The 18,082-nt window shown below is 45.5% G+C and overlaps 1 protein-coding gene across 3 annotated transcripts in view; it reads left to right on the top strand.

The window, feature by feature from the left end:
* Positions 1-18,082, top strand: part of CCDC30 (coiled-coil domain containing 30) — a 36,430-nt gene that overhangs the window by 14,382 nt on the left and 3,966 nt on the right. For 2 of the 3 annotated variants that reach the window (XM_079987950.1, XM_079987952.1), the window contains exons 5-21: positions 570-659; positions 1,267-1,420; positions 3,139-3,192; positions 5,345-5,460; positions 6,305-6,415; positions 6,925-7,016; positions 7,475-7,667; positions 10,987-11,079; positions 11,246-11,371; positions 11,642-11,758; positions 12,071-12,240; positions 12,683-12,929; positions 14,038-14,199; positions 14,881-15,090; positions 15,866-16,023; positions 16,654-16,819; positions 17,482-17,603. In XM_079987950.1, coding sequence (XP_079844076.1) covers positions 570-659; positions 1,267-1,420; positions 3,139-3,192; positions 5,345-5,460; positions 6,305-6,415; positions 6,925-7,016; positions 7,475-7,667; positions 10,987-11,079; positions 11,246-11,371; positions 11,642-11,758; positions 12,071-12,240; positions 12,683-12,929; positions 14,038-14,199; positions 14,881-15,090; positions 15,866-16,023; positions 16,654-16,819; positions 17,482-17,603 — 2,381 coding nt within the window. The remainder of the gene's footprint in view (positions 1-569; positions 660-1,266; positions 1,421-3,138; positions 3,193-5,344; positions 5,461-6,304; positions 6,416-6,924; positions 7,017-7,474; positions 7,668-10,986; positions 11,080-11,245; positions 11,372-11,641; positions 11,759-12,070; positions 12,241-12,682; positions 12,930-14,037; positions 14,200-14,880; positions 15,091-15,865; positions 16,024-16,653; positions 16,820-17,481; positions 17,604-18,082) is intronic. The other variant, XM_079987951.1, reaches the window with a different exon arrangement.

Raw genomic sequence — 18,082 nt, 5'->3', positions numbered from 1 at the left:
GGCTACTAGCCATAATGACTCTGCTCTGCCCTTCATAGATGGAGGCAGCCATGCTTCTGAATACCTGTTGCTGGAAGCCACAGGAGGGGAGAGGGCTCTTGTGCTCAAATCCTGCTTACAGGTTTCCCTCTGGGGCATCTGGTTGGCCACTGTGAGAACAGGATTCTGGACTATATGGGCCACTGGCTTGATCCAGCAGACTGTTCCTATGTTCTTCATGTGCTAGCCTCCTCAGCTGGTTTTTTCCTTTAAAAAAAATATATCGTCCATTTTGTTTCCAGGTCTTACTAAGACAGGAAAACATAAGATTTCCCAGTTAATTTCCCTCCAGATTGATAGGGGAGAAGTATGTATATTCAGGGAGCAGAAGAGATGTTTTCAGATAGCACCTGTTCACCCTATAAAACATTATGTTTGTTTTTACTCTCCGTGTTATTTATATTAGTACTACGAAGAAATGCAAGGGGAAGTATTTTGGTGAAGTTATGTATTTTTAATAATTCTTCTTTCTTTCTTTCTTTCTTTCTTTCTTTCTTTCTTTCTTTCTTCCTTTTTCTTTTTTGTCTAAGGATCAGTTGGATCACATCCAGCGGACACTAGAAGATGAGCTTCAGGAGCAACGGAAATCTATGCAGTGCACCAAAGAGATGATGCATAAAGTAATAAAGAGGAGAAATTGGTCCAACCCTTTTCACTTCTGCTCATGCTGCTTAGCGTCATAGTGTATCTTGGGCACATCAAGGGTAACATGGTGTCAATTGAAAGACAGCCATGCATGGATTTTTTTTAAGGTATCACATAATTCCTGGAAAAAGTTGTCTATAGAAGTTGTAGTGGAAGGACCAGACACATCACTGACAGAAACCTTGGGAAATGAAATGGAAAGTCCCCTATGGGATGAAGATCTTATGAAGCTGTCCTGTACAAAGTCAGGAGAAGATTGGTCTATTTTGCCCACAGATTTTTGTTTGTTTGTTTGTTTGTTTTAATTGATGGGAGCTGTAATCCTGAAAGGCACCACATTTGCTACCTCTGTACTAGGGGCTGTGTGCTATTGTAAGATGAAGCCACCAGTTTTAAGAAAGCTTTGCTGCTCCCACCACCACCTTCCCATCCCGACAGGGCCTGAGTGAGAAGCAATGTCATTGGCCCTTAATTCTGCCCGCTTGTGTCCATCTGTTAAAAATGATGGTTCTGGCACCTAGGATGCAGAGAGGCCACCCCCAGCCAGGGCCCTTCCTCTAAATATTGTACTTTGTCTTTTAGTCTCATGCTGAAGAGCTGGCTAGACAAAGTGCCTTGCTTAGGCACTCTGAGCAGCACCTGGAGGAAGCCACACACAGGTTGCAGTTGGCGCAGGCAGAGATCTGGAGGCTGACAGAAGAATTGGCCACACAGAAGGAAAACCAGAGCAAACTGGGTGAGTTCCATCTGCTTGCAGCCACTGACAACTCAAACTTTTTTGGCGGACCTTGGCTGTGATCCATTTTTCTTCTCCAGAAGATGCCACATTACGTCAATTCCCCTCTCATCATACATAAGATATAAACACAAACGAATACATTAAGATGATGTTGACATATAAAAATATTGGCAATGGCCAAGGGGGCTACAAATCTATTCTCTTTATTTGCCCTCAATGGCCTGGTTGTGTGTCCAAGAATTTGCACTGCTGTTTAAGGAATGGCGAGATGTGCTCCATATAGCCAACCACAGCTAGTGGTGTAGCACTTATGGTTTGTTTTGTTTTGATTTTATCCAAGAGAGTTTTTAGACGTTTTCAAAGGCAACCTCCCATGTAGTACATTGCAGCAGTCTAATCTGGGTGTTGTCAGAGCGTGGGCCACTGTGACCAGGTGATCTCCCTCAAGAGGAAATGGGGATGAACACAGCCTGACACACATTTTGGTATCTGTGCCAGCTCAGATTTCTAACTTGCATTCAAGGCAGTCAAGAACTCTCATCTGGGAACTGAGTTCAAGGAGAGAGATATTCAGCCTCTGTCCCCAAAATAGCTACTTTCCAGGAAAAATACGTGGAAGCTGTTTTGTAAAACACAGGAGGCTCCCCAGGAGCCCCCCCCCCCCCGAAAACTTGACAAGTTGGGAATGTGACCCTCTAAACTCCTTTTTCCCTCAAGGCAGAGAGTGTTGCAAAATCACCATAGAACTTTCAGTTCGTGTGGGTCCCAGACTGGCTGCTCTGCTCAGCACAGTCCAACCTCCTGCTCTGCTTTGGTTGATCAATTTCTTTTTAGGGCAGCTTTTGCCTCAGAGGACACGTTCTGCACAATGTGCCTCAGCCTCCCGACAGCAGTGCGCCACCAGATCCCCATCAGAGCTGCTGGTGGATTCATTTTCTGGGTGACCCTCGAGTGCATTGAGCCAGTGAGAAATCTGTTACAATTTGCAAGTGGTGTTTTCTTTTTTTGCACTTGTTTGTGTATCTATGGCTTTTAGTATTTTGAATTTTATGTTATTCTGTGGCATTCCATGTTTCAAGGTTAGAAATTTATCCAGATAGGCTTTATAGGTTAAACTTGGGCTTCTGGGTGATGTATTAAGAAGACCTGTGTTTTAATAATTTGTGAAATCTGTTGTAAAGGATTTATTCTACCTTTTCAAAACAAATCAGATGGAATCCCTGATTTATTTTAGGAACAAAGCAGCCTTTTTCACTTTTAATAGATCACTGTGGGTTATTATAGGTTAACAACAATATTATTTCTTGTTTTTGCAATGATAGATGAACATGGCTAGTCCCTAGCAATTGCTTTAATGTTGTTTATTGGTGCCCCACACACATCCATTTAAAATATAAATTAATGGATTTTTAAAAATTAGTAAATAGAGAAGCATTGCCTATGGCACACAGACCCCTCTGATCGGAGATTTCTGGGACAGTTCTTCTAGCAGCGTTCTTCAGGCTTGGGTCCCCAGATGTCTTTGAACTACAACTCCCATAATCCCTGACCAGGATCATGGGTTTTGTAGTCCCAACATCTGGGGACCCAAGATTGAAGAACACTGTTCCAGCAAACTGTTTGTACTTACTGTGTATGTGTTTAATTATAGGGACAGCAGTAATCTATAACTCTCCTCCCCCCACCCCCCCAAAACTGCTCTATTTTTCAATCAGCTCCATCCATGGCAGAGAGCTTGAAAGAAGAGGCGAATAAGGTGAAAGACAGTGGTAAGTTGCATGCTGCCTATATCACTTGCTTAGCATATTTGCAGGAATAATTATGATTTGTATTGGACCAAAGGACAATCTGGTTCAGCATCCTGTTTGCAGCAGTGGCTAAAGAGATGTTTAACAAGCAGAGCATTTAACAAGCAGAGCATGAAGGCAACAGCCTTCTCTGCATTTGGTTTTCAGAGATGTAAGTGGGGGGAACTGCAACAAAATGTCGCACTCATCATGTGAAATGGATATTAGAGGCAGCATGGAGTACTCCTGCCCCAGCATGCTCGCGATCTGGATACTCCGTTCCATTCCTCATCTCCTTTTCTTTTCCTAAAAATCATTTAGCAATTTGGGGGGATAGGGTGAATGAACAAATTTTGAAGAATATTTCAGGGTTTGTTTGCTCCCTTAGCTTCCCCTTCTCTCCCCCGCAAGGATTTTCCTTAAGATCCTTGTTCTTTTTTCTTTCTTTTCTTTTTTGTACTTCTGCAAACATTAGGATTCCCCACAAGCATGTTGGCGTACCTCTCTTGTTTCTTTGTGGCTTTTAAAAGCATGATCCTATTGGCACTCAACCAGCTGAGTTTGTTATTAGAGAGAATTGTGCTGTCCTGCTCGGTTCCATCATAGCTGCATCTGCCCAGGCAGCTCATTGGTTCCCCCTTATTGGCTATCAATGTTTCTGGGCAACAGCCAAATCCTGGCCTTGCCTAGAAGTGTCTCCATGTATTTCTCAGTCCCAGTCCCTCTCTGACGACATTTTCACTGGGGCAGTCAACTAGGATCTGAGCTGCACCACTCCACATTGTAGGAAGAGGCATGACTGGATGTTCCTTCAACCCCCAGTTATTCCTTGTACTTGAAAACATGCCAGGGGAAAAGGTTGAGCTAGAGCCACCGTCTAGTCTTCTAGGCAGAAGGAGCCTTTTTGTGCTGAAAGAGCATCCAGTCAACTGAGCCCCACCTGTAGCCTGAAGTGGTAAACCTGTATTCCCCCCTGGAAACAATTAACATGGATGAGCATTAAACTTCTACTAGATTCCCAGAAGTGGTTTTTTGCTGGATGAAAGATCAAATAAAAGAGAAAACTGAGCATGTAAAGAAATGTCAAGAAGACAGAATAAAGTGTCATTTGAATGCAGCCTGAGAAGGGCCTACTTGTGTCATGCAGGGTAGGCTGGCTTGCTAGTTCCCCCGAGGGCCCTGGATCTCTTTGGTTGGCTTCACTGACTGCTCCCCTGTGATATTTTGCTTTGGGAGCGCCAGGCTAAACTCTGAAGAGGGTTCTTCCAGCAGGGGTATGACCAGTGCTTTTTTCTTTAAAAATGTTTAGGGATATTCTCATTTTCATTCATGAAAATCACCATTTTATAGTTCAAATCGGGGAAAATAAATACAGTAAATGGACAGAAGTACAAGGATTCACAAAACGTTTAGGGATATGTGTCTCCCTGTCCCGCCCCGCCCCCCAAGAAAAAAGCACTTTGTATGACACAACTCAGTAACAATATCCTGGTCATGTGTCCAGGAATTTGCACTGCTGTGATGATAGGAGGATTTTGGTGGCGGAAACATCGTAGGCTGTGTGCCTCCTCTAAAGAACTGGGTCATTAATTTTTCTGGTTTCCCAATTTTTTTTATTGAATTTTAATAATAACCAACAAGTTTTCCCCGTTGTTTTTTTTTAAATTGTCTCATTTCCAACAAATAAGTAGGGGATACAGTAGTAAAACATACCAAGAGGGAAAGGATATGTCATCTATAATTACAAAGGCTTCCATAACATAAAAGCAATAAAAAACAAAAACATAAAAAACAATTTCGTTTTTTAATGCGAAAAAAGCTAAAAAGTAACCTTGAACTGCACTAAACCCAAGACAGTCGCATGGTCCTGTGGGACCTGATGCTCCTGAGCCTCTCTATCTGTATATAAAATAAAATTAGACCCTATGGCAAAGAAGCACTTGGGCCCCTGGGCACTTTTAACTTATGCCACGCCTTGGAATACCAATATTCCAGCTTGTTGAGATAAAAGACTTCCTAAACTTGGCAATCGTGGCCTGAGCCACTGTCACAAAATGCAAAACAGTGCCATTTCTGAGATGTAGAACAGCGTCTACTTGGATACCTGCTGGTCATAGCCCCTGGTTGCCTTTAGAAATGTCAGAGCTACAGAAGGCCAGGGAGCTGAACACCCGATTGGACCAAGAAATCCTGGCACTACGCAGCAGAGTCCAACTCCTCAACTCGGAGAGACAAATGTTCTTGGAGCAGGTCAGTCTGGGTCACTAATGTTTGGAGTACTAGTGACCATAGTTGACGGTGTGGTGTGTGTGGTGGAGCCGAAGAGCCACCCATCTATCACCAGCATTGCTGCAGCTTACCTGAGCAGGGCAGGGGAGGTTGGGATTGTGCACGTGAACCTTTGGAGCACCAGGTTGGCTTTTAGTTAAACTGTTGTGTTGATCTGTTCAGACAGGCTCGCCGCTAAGGGCTGGCAGCCTCAGGCAGTTGCCAATGGCCCAAGTTGCTGACCCTATTATACTGCCGACCCAAAATGCTAACTGCAACTACCCATGCTTGGTGGTCCTCTCAGTGCTGAGTAGGGATAGGGGAGAATTCTGATTCAGTTTTCATTATTAACACGTCTCTAAATTTTATAAGGCAGCTCTCCAGCCAAGTAATGTGTACAAAAATACTTATACAGTACTAGGGTAAAGTTTGCATATAAATGCATATATTGGGGAGGGGGAGCATACAAAATGTATTATATTAGGAGGGATTGCTTTGCAAAAATGTGTGTATTAGGAGAATTACACACCAAACTTCTGGTACTTTTTTCATGAGAACTTACTTAAAAAAAATACATAATGATGTGGAATTGTGGAGAACTGAAGAATGGAAAAATGAGAAACGGAGAGAAACTGTTTTTAGATTATGCAAGATCATTTTGGAGGGGGAAATCCTCAGCAGGCAAGGAATTGCTCTGAGGGGGTCTTTCTAACCTAGGTTAACTGGCCCAGAAGAGCAGAGGTTGCATGTGAATTCTCTCTTCTGAATGAAGACCATTGGAAATCTGTCTTTCTTTCTTTCTCTTTCTTTCTTTTTGGCATTTAAGGCTGAAAAGCTTGATGAGGAGGTTCCCAAGTATCAGGTGACTGAGGAAGAGCCAAGATATGTATTAGCCAGGACAGACCAAACTAAAGAAGAAGAAGGCTGCTTGTTGCAGGTATTTTAAATTTATTGTTTGCATGTTTGTTATTTTTGTGTCCCCTGCATTCTCCAAGGAGGTTAAGAGTGGCATAAATTGATTCCCCCCTTTTATCCTCATGACAACCCTGCGAGGTAGGTTAGTCAGAGAGAGAGAGTCTCTGGCCCATGTTTCCTGAGTGAGCTTTGGGGCCAACAGGGGATTTGAACCTGGATCTTCCCAGTCTTGTCTATCTTCTATGCCATACTGTAAAGAGTATGTTCTTTAGCTGTGATGAACAAAAGTTATTGGAGAAGGAAGTTTCTAATTAACGTTGTAGGAGGACCTTTGCTGAATAGGATTTGCAACTATGGGAAAATGTGTTTAGGGCCCCACTTTGCATGCATGAGGTCATATCAAGACGGGCTGGAAAAGACTCCTGCCTGAAAACCTGCAGAGCTGCTGGTGGCCAGGCTGAACTAGATGGACCTGTGGTCTGTCTGGATATAAGGTAGTTTACTATGCTCCTAAATTTTCTTGGATCACAGGATAAAAATGGAAAGCTGAAAGCTGAAGAAGAAACAAGCTTTTTGGACGAAGCTGCCTCAGAAGCTGAACATAACAAGGCCCTACATCAGAGGTGAATAAGCTAAGCAAATATCAAAAAGCAAATGATTTCCACTAAGTCTCAGTTGGTAGTTCATGAGACTCTTAATCTCAGGGTTGTGAATTCGAGCCTCACATTGGGCAAAAGATTCCTGCTTTGCAGGAGGTTGAATTAGATGATACTTGTGGTCCCTTCCAACTCTGCAATTCTGTGATCACTCAAATTATGTCACTGTGCCACTTTCTTTGACGCTGTTGTTTCATTGCCCACAATCCTTGCTTCCACAAGCTACATTTTGTGAATTTCTGCTTTGGTCCATTCACACAGTGGATACTGGTAGAATCTCAGGTTATATCAGGTACCACAGCACCTTTGATTGCCAGTCAGTTTCTGGGCCCAATTGAAGATGGGAACATTAATTTCAAATCTTTAACTTAAACTGTGCCAGCTGCTTCAGGGACCTCCTGCCAATGTGCTTCACTTTGACGTAGGTGCCGCCAAGCCATTGAAGGCGTGGAATGCCAAAACTCACAGCTCCTGCACAAGCTCCGGAAGTTGGAACGGGAACACGAGGACCTGGTGGAGAGGAATGAGGAACTGGAGTCCCTCCTAGGGGAGACACAGAACCAGACTAAGGATGAGCGGGAGCAGTTTGAGTGTGAGATAGACGGACTGCAGAGGAAGGTAACCCAGACTGGCCAGGTGTTACTTGTTTAGAGCATTTTTATACCCCGCTCATCAGCCCCAAAGGCTCCCACATACAACCCAAAACAAGACAGTCCATGCCTGCGAAAGTTTACAGTTTTTAAAAAAATGACATGCAAGGGAAAAGGGAAAGGGAGGGAAGAGGAAAATCAAAACTCAGACACCAATTTCTAAACAGTTATTCCTATAATGATCAGCTGCCCCATTTCAGGGGCAGGAGGTGCCTGGTGGAGCCAGACCTCTGGCAAAGTTGATGGAATAAGCCTTCTGCTTCCTGTATCTCCCACTGAGGCAAGTCACAGGGCTGTCTTTCCTCTAGACCTTGGGGTCCAGGAGGGGCTTTTGAAGCCCAATTCACACGCTTGCAAGCTGGGCTCCTGTTGACCATCAAGGCATTTTGTGTTGTTGTTGAACGTCTGTACGGTGTGAAATGGTTGGTTGAACTGGAGGGCAAGCAGGCAGTGAACTTTGAAAAAGGGTAGAGGCTGAGGTAGGATTTGGAGGGAGGAGACAGTCTCTAAATTCTGGGACATGAGGCAGAGGGCCTTCTCGGTAGTGGCACCCGCCCTGTGGAATGCCCTCCCATCAGATGCCAAGGAAATAAACAGCTATCTGACTTTTAGAAGACATCTGAAGGCAGCACTATTTAGGGAAGTTTTTAATGTTTGATGTTTTATCGTGTTTTTAATATTCTATTGGGAGCCGCCCAGAGTGGCTGGGGAAACCCAGCCAGATGGGCGGGGTATAAATAATTTTTTATTGTTGTTATTGTTATTATGACAGACAATCTATCAGTTTTGATTTCTCTGGGTTCCTTTTTTTTTAACAACCTTAAGTTCAGTTCACCCCTTTTCCACATCAGTTTGTGATTTATTTATTTATTTATTCATTCATTCAATAAATTCAGGCACATTTCCCATAACATACGCATTATATACACTTTCCCCCAATTTACAATCAAGTGGTTATGTTTTATTTATTTAAACATTTATATGGTGCTAATTCATTTTAAAAATACCAAAGTGATCGCAGTGATCTGCACATAAAACCACACAATAAAAACCATATTTGAAAGGTTAAAATAAGAAATTATCGTACTGTACTATTGTGGACTGGGACGCAGGTGGCGCTGTGGGTTAAAGCCTCAGCGCCTAGGACTTGCCGATCGAAAGGTCGGCGGTTCGAATCCCTGCGGCGGGGTGCGCTCCCGCTGCTCGGTCCCAGCGCCTGCCAACCTAGCAGTTCGAAAGCACCTCCGGGTGCAAGTAGATAAATAGGGACCGCTTACCAGCGGGAAGGTAAACGGCGTTTCCGTGTGCGGCTCTGGCTCGCCAGAGCAGCGATGTCACGCTGGCCACGTGACCCGGAAGTGTCTCCGGACAGCGCTGGCCCCTGGCCTCTTAAGTGAGATGGGCGCACAACCCCAGAGTCTGTCAAGACTGGCCCGTACGGGCAGGGGTACCTTTACCTTTACCTTTTACTATTGTGGAAAGATGTCTTCTTAACTGCCTGCAGTAAGCCTGACTGAAGAATAAAAGAGTTTTCAGCAGGCATTTTAAAATTTGGAACAGAAGAAGGCTTCTGAATAAATAAATATGCACATTCTTGTCATTCATTTGCCCTTACATAACATATTTTTGGTATGCTGTGTCGGTGAATGTACGCTGATGGGTAAAAGGACTGATGCGGGGCTTGATCATTGGGTCCAGTGCAGGGAAAATCTCCCTGGCAGGAAAGTGATCTAGAACCCCAAACAGTTGGAAGCTATAAGGCTGAGTTAACAGTTTCCAACTGTCAAGAGCACTTGGAGTCTTTCTGAGCCAAGGGCCTCATGTGCCTCCCTTCATAAGATGGAGCTACAGGAATACTTCAGTGATAGAGAGCCAGAAAGAAACATAATATACCCAGGAGTAGCTCAATTGGAGGAGATCAGTGAGAGAACATGTTACATAGGTATTTTCATTTGGTTTTCCTCGCTTTGTAGGAAGGGTGGCCCTTCAGATGCTCCTAGACAACAACTAGCCCTAACTAGCATGGCCAACAGTCAGGGGTGATGGATGTTGTGGTTCAACAACATCTGGGGGCTCAGAGAGGTTCCTTAGCCCTGGCCTAACTGTAGGGCCAATGCTGCTTCCTAAGCCTAGTTCCTGGCCTTGGCCAGACCACGAGGTCCTGGGTTTCCTCTCTTGATGGAGGGTTCTTTGCAAAACCAAAAACAGCCATATCTCTCCTAGGTGAATGGAACCAGTGCTCCAGATGCCGCAATCCCATCATCTCTTGCCATTGACCCAGCTGGCTAGGACTGATGGGGGCTGGAGTCTAGCAGGATCTGGAGCCCCAGTTTAACGTATTTTCTGTTTGGTCCTGAGTCAAGCCTGTGCTCCATTTAGCCCAGAGCTGTGTCTTCCCACTGGTAGTGATCCTGTGTGGTCCCAAGCAGAGACATCGCACCCGGCCTTGCTACATGAGATATGCCGGCACCTGAAGCCAGGCCTTTTTTTGCATACATGTGTGGCGGTGCATAGCCCACTTTCCAAAGGATTCAGAGGGAAGGTGAGGTTTGAGCTCATGAGTTCTCAGCTCACACTCTCAACCAACTTTTCTTTGATTGATTGATTGATTGATTCCATTTCTATACTGCCCTTCGTCCTGTGGAAGCTCAGAGCAGTAAACAACATAAAAATCTAAACAATGAATCCCAAAATCAAAATACAAAGAATACTGGCTGCTGAAATTTCAGTAAATGTTTAAAGCATTTTAAATATTATATCTACCACATCTTAAAATATAATTTATTAATACATATAACACATCTATCCCACCTTCCTCTCAGGTTACATTTAAAAACATTGTTATAAAATACAAATAATCATTAAAATATATCAAAACACATTCAGAACCAGCAACTAAAATCCAGTTTGCCCTGACTTCAGGTCAGTATAATCTGTCCCTTCGTTTCCAAAGGCCTATCTGAGCAGGAAGGTCTTAACCTGTTGGCGATAGGTTGATAGAGAGGGTGTAACCTCTCTTGGGAGGGAATTCCACAATATGGCAGCAGCTACAGAAAAGGCTGTCTCTCATGTCATCACCAGCCATGTCTCTCGGAGAGAAGGTACTCACCTGAGGATCTTAAAACTAGGGCAGGCTTGTAGTTGGACATATGAACTTTCAGGTAACCTGGGCACCCAAGCCATGTATTCCAACATCAGGAGTTGTGTGAAGGGGTTGGGGGACTGAAAAAAGGCACTTCTTTTTCTAAAATAAAACCTCTTCCCTCTTGTTTGGGGTGTGTGTCAAGATTTCTCGTTTAGAGGCAGAACTGTGGAAAGCGCAGAAGAGTAAATCCGATATGGCTGACGAAGAAACAAGCAAAGTGGCAGATTCCCAAGAGGCAAGGAACAAGGTTGAAGGGGGTATTTTGGGGGCCCCTAGATTGGGAAGGAGGTGGAAGGTGGGGCTGCACCTCTGAGGCCCACCACCTTTGGGTTGCATGGTCCACACTTGCAGACCTCCCCTTTCAGCAGGCTGACAATGGTTGCAATTTTCACTGGTCTCAGGTGGAGAAAAGTAAGCGAGAGAAAGTGGAAGAGCTGGAAAGCAAACTCTTGGAGGAGACAGAGTGGAGGAAGCAGCTGGCCTGCAACCTCGAAATGACACAGAAAGCATTGAAAGATGGAAAGAAAGTGAGTGGTCCCCAAATTATTATTGTCAGCTGCTTTTAGAAAGCCTCCAAAAACTAGGTCAGCTGGTGCCTTGACAAGGGAAATAGTTTGACTGGTTCAGCAAGATTCCTTTTAGAGATTCCAGCCTCACATACACAAGATCACAGGCTTGGAAAGGACCCCTGGGTATCATCCAGACTGAGCCCACCCCCCAAACTATAACAGTAATTTGCCAGCTAAAGAGCTCTCATTGCAAGCCGGCCCAGCTAACTCCTTTGGCTGTTCAACCAGGAGCTGCACAGTTCCAAGTCAGAGCTTCTGCGGCTTCGGGGAGCAGCTGAGGAAAGAGATTTTCTGCACGTGACTCTTGAGAAACTACAGCAGGAGAATGTGATGCTGGAAATGAAGGTGAGCCTTGGGGGAAGCTTAGTAATCACAAGTGCTTTGAAAACAATGCCCATGAATAAGCTTCCTTCTGTTGAGACAGACCATCGAGTACACTTTGACTGGATCTTAGCCTCCCACTCCTCACCTTGAACCAGGAAGACCCACGCCACATTACAGAGTGAGGTCCCCCAACATTTTCAGAACACTGCCATGTGATATTTGGAAGGGTGAGGGTGCTGTTTGAGTTGCACAAGCCCACCCCTTTAGGGCCACACTTTACTTGGTCCTGGTCAGCGCTCTTAACTTGGGATATTTGCGTTCCTAACCTTGCAGGTGTCAGAGCTCTTCCAGGAATGTGAGCAGCTCAACCACATTCTTACAGAAGGGAAAAAACCGGGGGAAATATCGTTGGCAAGCCGGAGGATGTGCCCTGAGCTGACAGCTAAGGAGAGGGCTTTGGAAGATCAGATCCACAGCCAGGGAGAAGAAAGAGAGCAGCTGCGGTAAAATATCTAAATAAAGACTTAAAATGTATATTTTATCTCAATGTATGCATTTCTAAGCATACTGAGCTGTCTCCCTTGTCGGGCCTGCTCAGAGCAGACCTACTGAAATAAGTAGACATGACTTTCATAGGGCTTCTCTGAATAGGGCTTGGCTCACTTCCACACCATATGGAAGTGGCTCACTCTCAGCACCCTTATCAAACTGCAGTTCTCAGGATTCCCTGGGGGATATCATGTGCTTTAAGTGGATGGTTTGTACACAGCCCATGTCAAGAAGCCACCAATACTCCAGCAAGTATCCATGCTTATATTTTTGTCCCTTATCTTGGGGGAATTACAAAACTTGCACCCCATTTTTAATAGGTTATGCTGCAGTAAATGGCATATATCTGTCGGCCTCTTTCTCTCCTCTCCTCCCCCCTCCACCTTCAACCTGAAGTGTTAAATTGTTAGAGAGCAAGAAGAAAACGGAGGAACTAGAAAAGAAGGTTAAGGAGAGCTATGAAGAGAGAAGACGCCTGTGGGAAGAAAACATGCAGTTAAGGAAAGACATGCTGGATCTCCAGTGTCAGCTTAACACCAAGAGCACGGCAAATGTCAGGGCGAAGCGTGAGGCTGGCTTTGGAGAGAATCCACCCCGCAAGACACAGGCTCCCATGGGGAGCACAGATGGGGAACCGAAGCAGGTAAGAAGGCTTCCTGAATGAAATACCTCTCGGCAAGACAGAGGTCCCCCAAAGTAAGACAGCCTCCTGCAAAAAAGAGAAAGTGCTGTGATTTGGGGGGGGGTTATCTCAGTAGGAACATGGAATCATAGCAGATGCAGATGTAAACAGAGGAACCTAGAACTTTCCAAAGCTATTTTTTAGAATTGTAGAGTTGGGAGGGGCCCCCTAAGGGTCATATAGTCCAGCCCCCAGCAATGCAAGAATAACAGCTAAATAATCCTGGACAGATGACCACCCGACCTCTGTTGAAAAACCTCCAGAGAAGGAGACTTCACTACCTCCTGAGGTTGTCTGTTCCACTGTTGAACAGCTCTTATGCTCTTAGTTCTTCCTAATGTTTTGTTGGTGGGTGGATAGTCCATAGTCACAGGCGTATAGGGATGTATTCAACTATGCCCTATGCAGAGTAGACCCACTGAAAAGAATGGACCTGAGTTAGTCATTCCCATTAAGAACATGTGAAGAACCTGCTGGAGCAGGCTAGCAGCTCAGGCTAGCAGTCCAACATCTTGTACTCACTGTGGCCAACCAAATGCCTGTGGGAAACCAGCAAGCAGGACCAGAGCTCATGAGCCTTCTTTCCTCTTGTGATTTCCAGCATAGCTGGCATGGCTAGTAGCCATCAAGAGCCTTCTCCAGGAATTTCTCTAATCCTCTTTTAAAGCCATCCAAGTTGGTGGCTTTCACTGCTTCCTGTGAAAGCAAGTTCCATGGCTGAACTATGCATTAATTGCAGTGTGTCCACTCTGAGTAGGACTTGCATTGGATAATGTATACAACCCATGGTCTACTGGCAACCCTCAGTGATCTATTGGTATGGCTGAGAGAGCTCAGCAGATCTGGGAGCATTGTGGCAGGTATTGGCTACTGAGCATCACTTGGTTCCCAGAAGGCTCCTAGGCAGTGTTGGGCGTGTCCCCAACTCTTGTGGCCAATACTGCTCAGGTGGTGTCACTGAGAGCAGGAAATGGTGCCAGTCCCAGTCCAAGCCCTGTGTTGCTCCTCTCTGCATTCATCTGGCAACTGTATCAGCTGCCTTCCTCACAGCTTCTGCTCTGTCTTACAGGGTCTGCTGGGGGAGAGACCTGAGCAGAAGGAGGACGGGCATTTTCTCTGGCAGGATGTTCAGCGCATCCAGAACTTGAGCAGCTCCGCCGAGAAGGAGCTGAGGTACGAAAGGGAGAAGAACTTGAAATGCAACATCTTGCTTCAGCAAGAAAACATCAAGGTAGGTGACCCCATCCCCATAGGGGCAGGAAAGCCAAGTGACAGTTTTGAAAGAGATGAGGACATGTCCCTTCTTCTTTATCTTCTGTTTCCTCCTCCTTTTCTTCCTTCTTCTTCTTCCTCCTCCTTTTAAGACATGTGTTCATTGAACAGGTTTGTTCCCTGGCTTTGTTAGGCCAAAGCATCTCCACTTGACTAACACATAATTTTCATCATGCGATGCATGAGGTGCTTCTTGCTTATTCCTGGCCCTTTCAGGCTGGATTTTGTGGGCTGTGGCCAACCAAATTCCACCCAAAGCAGACCCTTGGAAATTAGTGGACATGACTAACTTAAGGTCCATTAATCTCAGTAGGTCTCCTCTGAGTAAGACTCAGTTGGCATATACTTGCCTAGTCTTGCCATTCAAATAGCTCTCCAAACAGAAGGTGTTGCTTGTTGGATCACCATTTCAGCTTGCACTTAGCCCTGTATCAATACTTTTATGTACCAGCTGAACCATGTCACCTCCTGTTTGCCTCATGTCCCAGTCCGATTTGAGTGCTGAAGCCTTTGACAGACCCATAGCTGGGAGTTGGAGTTCTTTGCCTGGCAATGAGGGCCTGGACAGTTATCAGGGAACTGCCATTTTGTTGTCCCACTTTCCTGAAAGTGCCACCTTTTCTCTGCCCCACCCTGTCAGGTCAAAGCCGAGCTGAGGCAAATGCAGCTGAAGCTTTCCGACTCCGCCAAGGCCTGTTCGTCACTCACTTCACAGTGGGAGCTCAGCCAGCAGAAGGTCAAAGAGCTGGAGCTGGAGCTGCTCAGGCAGACGCAGGCAGCCAAGCAGCTGAGCGGCCTGAGGGAGAAGATTGCCCAGGAGAAAGCCAGGGCCACTGAGGCTGAGAGAAAGGTCAGTGGCCACAGCTGGGTTCACGGTCCCAAGTTGCTTTCGACAATGCCATCCTGAAGAGTTGCAGAAGTATTTGTTTGGTTAAAAAAATTAGACCCTGCTTTGCACTATGTGCCTCAGTGTGGCTTGGTTAAACAGTAGAATGTGCCCCTACAGGAGGCAGTGATGGCCACCAACTTGGATGGCTTTAAAAGAGGGCTGGACTAGTTCATGGAGGAGAGGGCTATTGCTGGCCAGAATACCTGCACTCTGCATCCATGTTTGGAGGCAGCAATGCTTCTGAACACCACAGGAGGGGGAGTGCTCTTGTGCTCGAATCCTGCTTATGGGCTTCCCATAATAGGTCTCTGGTTGGCCATTGTGAGAAAAGGATGCTGGACTAGACAGGCCCCCTCTGGCCTGATCCAGCAGGCTCTTCTTATGTTCTTAAATAATGTTCTTTAGTTTGAATCATCCTCCTTGCAGCTTTTGTCCCTCTTGCTGCTTCCTGATCAGTGTCACTGGGTTGTTGTAGCCCATAAAGAGTTCCTTGTTCATTCCTGCTGCATCTCCCACATTGAGGCAATGCTTTGCTTTCTACGTATCTCTTCCTTCCAAATCTCTGCTGCTCCTGAGGCTGCTCTTTCCTCCCCTCCAACTTCTCTGGCAGACTGGGAAGGTGCATCCCATACAGCTGTGACTATTTAGTTCCGAAATTCTTCAGGTCCCTTTTGTTAATGGTTACCTACCTGGGCCACTCAGAGCTCTTGCTGTATCGCATCACCCTTCTTCTTAGATTTTGGACCTGCAGCAAACACTGAAGGAATCTCACCACCAAGTACGGCTCTCCGAGACCCACGTCTTGGTGAGGAAGCAGCTAGAGGAGCAGCTGAAGGAGGCCAGGGAAGAGGAAACCAAGGCCCAGCGGCAGTTCCAAGAGGAGCAGCGAAAAAGGTAGCAGAAATCACCTCAGTTTCTCTTCTGTAAGACAGGAACAAATTCTGTGGTGTAGGGGGATTTGGCCAGCTGATAAGCAGTAGGGATTTGTCCAGGAAAAGTTTGCTCTTTATTCTTTATTAATAATTACATTTTCATTCCACTTTCTCTCCAAGAAGCTCAAGGTGGCATGCACGTTTCTTCTCGCTCCCATTTTATCCTCAGAACTCTATGAAGTAGGCTTGGCTGAGAGACTATGATAGGGCTATTTTGAATTGGATAAGATGCAAAGGATAATTTGCATTTTTGAATTGGATAATTGGCATTACCAAAAAAAAAAATGTGGTGATGCCCCAGAGAGTGATCCAATTTTAGTTATCTTAGTAAACAAAATGAAAAGCTTTAAAACTGTCAAACTTGCCAAATACCATATTTGCAGTTGGTATCCAGTCATTAGGTTATGTCCAGTGCAAGCTCTACTCAAAGCTAGACCCATTGATATTCACTAACCCAGGTACATTAATAAGTTTACTCTGAGTAGAACTTAGTTGGATACAACCTGTTGTTACTAATGACCATGGAAAAATGAACCACACTGGATGATTTCCTGTTTTGCATCACCGGATTTTTCTCCTTGTTGGCTGCCAGGAAGCTCCTGGATCAGCAGACAGAAGACCTGCAGCAGCAGCTCAGGCACTCCCAGGAGAATGAGGCGCAGCTGGCCAGGACTTTTGCTGAGCTGCAGATCCAGCATCAGCATCAGGAGGCCCAGTTGCGGATCCTGGAAGAAGAGAAGAAAACCCTCTCCAATGAGGTGAGAAAAGGTCGCTGCTAGGGGTGGACAAATCCAGCAATGAATTCAGTTTACCATTTTTTCAATCTATGAAGACAGATATAATAAATAAGGCTTTTGTGATTATTTAGTGTACAGAAGCAGATGGTTTCAATTTTGTGTTCGCTTACCTGTTACTTTGTCTCATATAAAGCAGTGGCTGATAGCAATACTGATCCTATTCTATTAAACCAGCCCTGCTACCATCCAAACACTCTCTCCACTGCCACCCACTCCCAAACTCAGCTGACCCCCCACCCCAAAGTGTCTCCCATCAGCATTCAAACTCCCTTTCAAATGCTTATTCAATCACCAATCACTTCCAAGCACATTTTGTCTTCCCCTCCTAACCTAACACATACTAAAATCATGTATTATAGTTACCTGAACAATTATCACAACATTACAGAGACCCTTTCATGGTAGCCTATACAGTGCCTCTTGGGTGAGCATATGGGAGCAGGTAGCCCTTAGATTCTCTGGTTCCAGGCTCTGCAAGGTTGAGACCAGGGATTGTCCTTTTAGAACAGCAGCTACATGTGCTCTGTCACAAGTGACCGCCTGCCATCTTGTCCACATGGCTGGCCTCTGGCTGAATTTGGTTGGCAATTGACTGATGACCCCATGCCAAATCTCCTTTTCAGCATCTCCAGTGTCAGAAATACAGCCAGAAGATTTCAGGGCAGCTGTTGGGGTTGCAACAGGAGAGGGAAACCCTCCGGGAAGAGTATGAGCACATCCTGAAGGAGGTGGCCATTTCTGTCAGGTGACTACACAAATGAGATTAAAGCATGGCTGTGGAACCTTTGGCCTGGGGCCTGAATCCAGCCCTCCAGGTTTATCTGCCTTTCCCTTGGGATTATCTTCAGGCCACACTCCTTCCTGGCTCTGCTTTGCTGCCTCCTTGCGTGCTTTTGTCTGCCTGGACTGTGTCCTTGAACTCTGATCGTGCCTCTTGCTTGCTTGGGTGGACAGCAGAGAGAGGGGTCCCTATGCAGAAACCAGCCTACTGGGCAGTCACTGCTCTTCCCACCTTTGCCTCTGACCTCACCCACCACTGGTTTGTGGCCCCTGGAAGGTTGCCCATTTGAGGATGTAGCCTCAGGCTGGAAAAGATTCCTCAGCCCTGGGCTAATGGCAGGAGTGGCCATCCATAGGTAGTTTCTCCTGCATGCACCAGTGGCAATAAATACTACATGTCTCGAGTCTTTGGGATGGGTCATATGCTTCTTCCCTTTTCATGTT

This window comes from Podarcis cretensis (assembly GCF_951804945.1).
Source record: "Podarcis cretensis genome assembly, chromosome: 8".
Lineage (NCBI taxonomy): Eukaryota > Metazoa > Chordata > Lepidosauria > Squamata > Lacertidae > Podarcis > Podarcis cretensis.
The sequence above is the reverse complement of the archived record's forward strand: the minus strand, read 5'-3'. Positions and strand labels throughout refer to the sequence as shown.